The sequence below is a fragment of the Pteropus vampyrus genome, unplaced genomic scaffold, assembly GCF_000151845.1.
Source record: "Pteropus vampyrus isolate Shadow unplaced genomic scaffold, Pvam_2.0 Scaffold432, whole genome shotgun sequence".
NCBI lineage: Eukaryota > Metazoa > Chordata > Mammalia > Chiroptera > Pteropodidae > Pteropus > Pteropus vampyrus.
This window is the reverse complement of record NW_011889213.1, coordinates 1,323,008-1,325,489: the sequence shown is the minus strand read 5'-3', so window position 1 is coordinate 1,325,489 and position 2,482 is coordinate 1,323,008. Positions and strand designations below refer to the sequence as shown.

Below are 2,482 nucleotides of genomic sequence, written 5' to 3'. Positions count from 1 at the left end.
GTTTTAAAAGTACATACTGTATGATTTCATTTATATGAAATTTTAGAAATAGTGAAATTTATAGTGACATAAAGCAAATCAATGGTTGTCTGAGACTGGGGTTGGGTGGCAGGATTGTCTGCAAAAGGCACAGGAGAATCTGAGGGATGATGAAAAGTTCTGTATCTTGAGTGCAGTAGTGGTTACTTAAATATATACGATTGTCAAATCTTATCAAACTGTACACTAAAATGGGAGTACTTTATTATATGTAAATTACATCCCAATAAAGTTAGCTTATACAAAATGAAACAAAAATTTTAAAGGCAAAATAGTAAAAGCAGCATAATCCCAATTTTATTTGTAAATATGCTTAGTAAGGAGTCTGGAAAGATATATGTCAGTAATAAACCCCGAGTGCTGAAAATTCAGGTGGTTCTTATTTCTTCTCTACATTTTTCTGGTTTGTTTTTTTTTTCATATTTTTAAGGGTCATTGCTATGCTTGTAATCAGAAAAAATATTTTTGTTTGTTGAATAAAACATTGCTTTGTAGGAATAAAAATAAATATTCTTCTCCCAGGGCAAGAGTAGAATTAGTTTTATCCCACATGTAGCTCAAAGTCACATTCAGCAAGAGGTTGAATCAACCATCTCTTGAATTTTAACCTTTCAGCTGGATCCATACACGCCTGGGTCAGGCCCCACCTAGCAGATGGACAATCACCCCTCTCATCCCTGGGCCTCAGGCTGAAGAAATACAGCTGATTCCAGGACAAAAACAAACAACAAAAAACCCTAACTCAGAAAAACGGGACTTCACCAAAGCATGAGGCTGGAGGAAGGGCTTGGGCTCCCCAGAACAACCTTTGAACCTGCGTGTTCTCATAGTTTTGCTACGGGAGTCCCTCCCACTCAGAACTAAGTTTGTTGTACCAAAGCCATCGCCTCTGATTTTGCCAGGAAGTTCTGACCACACCTGAAGCCCTCCAGCAGAATCGTTCTAGGAGAACTATACTGCCGAAGGAAGCCATGTCCCTTGGTCAAGGTTAAACTTGGTCAGCGTTGGCATTCACCCAGGAGCTGGGACCCCTACCCTAGACCTAATGGAGAAAATCTCTAGCAGCAAAGCTCTAGAATCTGTATTTTTAAAAGCCTCCCCAAGTGCATCATAGTTCCCACACTTCAGTGCGTGAGAATTATCTGGGGTTCTTGTTAGAAACACAAATTGCATGTGGATTCTGATTCTGCATGTCTCAGGGAAGACTCCAGAATTCCCATTTTAACTCCCCCGGGGTGATTCTGATGCAGCTGATCCATAAACTATATTTCAAAACCTCTATGTGGATGCCAGAGTAAAATTTCCTGGCCCACTGCCCAACAGGGGGCGAAGGAAGAGGCCGAAGAACTAATTTGGTTATGCCAGCACGCTCGAATTTATTCACACGTTAAGAAAGTAATTTTTGTATCTCAAAAGCAGCAAAAAGCTGACGAAGAGGGGTCAGTCCCAAAGACACCCTGAATAAGAGGATGTCTTAGAGTGACAAGACATTTAACTTCATGAAAATCAAGCCATGGGGATTCACCCTTTGAGCTTCCAGGATCACTTTGGGTACACTGAACTTTAATTCCCCACCAGTATATGGCTCTTGTTCTCAGGACTGTGAAACACCAGGGCAGGCGTTGGAAGAATCAGCCTCCTCTACAAATAACACGGGAGGCAGGACACTGTTTGAGGGGATGTAGAATGACCTGGAGACGAGGGGTCTCCACCTGGAGCAGATGGGGGCTTTCCCTAGGACTGCTTCAGTGGAAGGGGAAAAAGTCTTCATTTCGTGTCGCAGACAGGCGTGGGCTGGCAGCAGACGGGGCCGCAGCACCCAGAGGGGCCACAGCAGCTGGATCCGCAGCAGCTCCCGCAGCAGCCGCCCCCGCAGCCAGATCCGCAGCCGCCGCCCCCGCAGCCAGATCCGCAGCAGGAAGACCCGCAGCAGCCGCCCCCGCAGCCTCCGCAGCCCGAGCCACCGCAGCCCGAGCCACCGCAGCCCGAGCCACCGCAGCCGCAGCAAGACCCGCAGCAGGGCCCGCAGCAGCCGCAGCAGGAGGGCTGGCAGCAACACTCTTCACAGCAGTCTTGCTCTTGGCCGCAGCAGGTGAAGCAGTCCCCTGGGCAGCACCCCATGATCCCGGCTGGTCAGGTCGCAGATCAGGAGCACGGCCGGAGTTCCCCAAGTCTGACAGTGACCAAGCTGGACATCGGCTTTTATATATCCTCCCTGGAGGGTGTTGGCACAAGGCACAGGTGCTTTCTTTGTTATTATTTGTGCCAGTTCCATAAGAACGTCTCATTAGCTGCCTGTTTATTTTCTAGCCCCGAGTACCTCAACCCATAAAAAAGCCCCACTCGTCCCAACGCTATTTGTCCAGAGGGTAAAAATACATCTTCGGAAAGGCCTGTCATCATGGCCAAACATGGCCAACCATCATTAGCCCAGGTGGGAGAG

General features: G+C 47.3%; 1 protein-coding gene across 1 annotated transcript; it reads right to left on the bottom strand.

Annotated features, from left to right (window-relative positions):
- Positions 1 to 1,806: 1,806 nt before the first annotated feature.
- LOC105306332 (keratin-associated protein 17-1) lies at positions 1,807 to 2,160 on the bottom strand. Its single transcript, XM_011381275.1, has one exon. It carries the CDS (start codon positions 2,158 to 2,160, stop codon positions 1,807 to 1,809), a length of 354 nt encoding a protein of 117 aa, XP_011379577.1.
- Between the last annotated feature and the right edge of the window lie 322 nt (positions 2,161 to 2,482).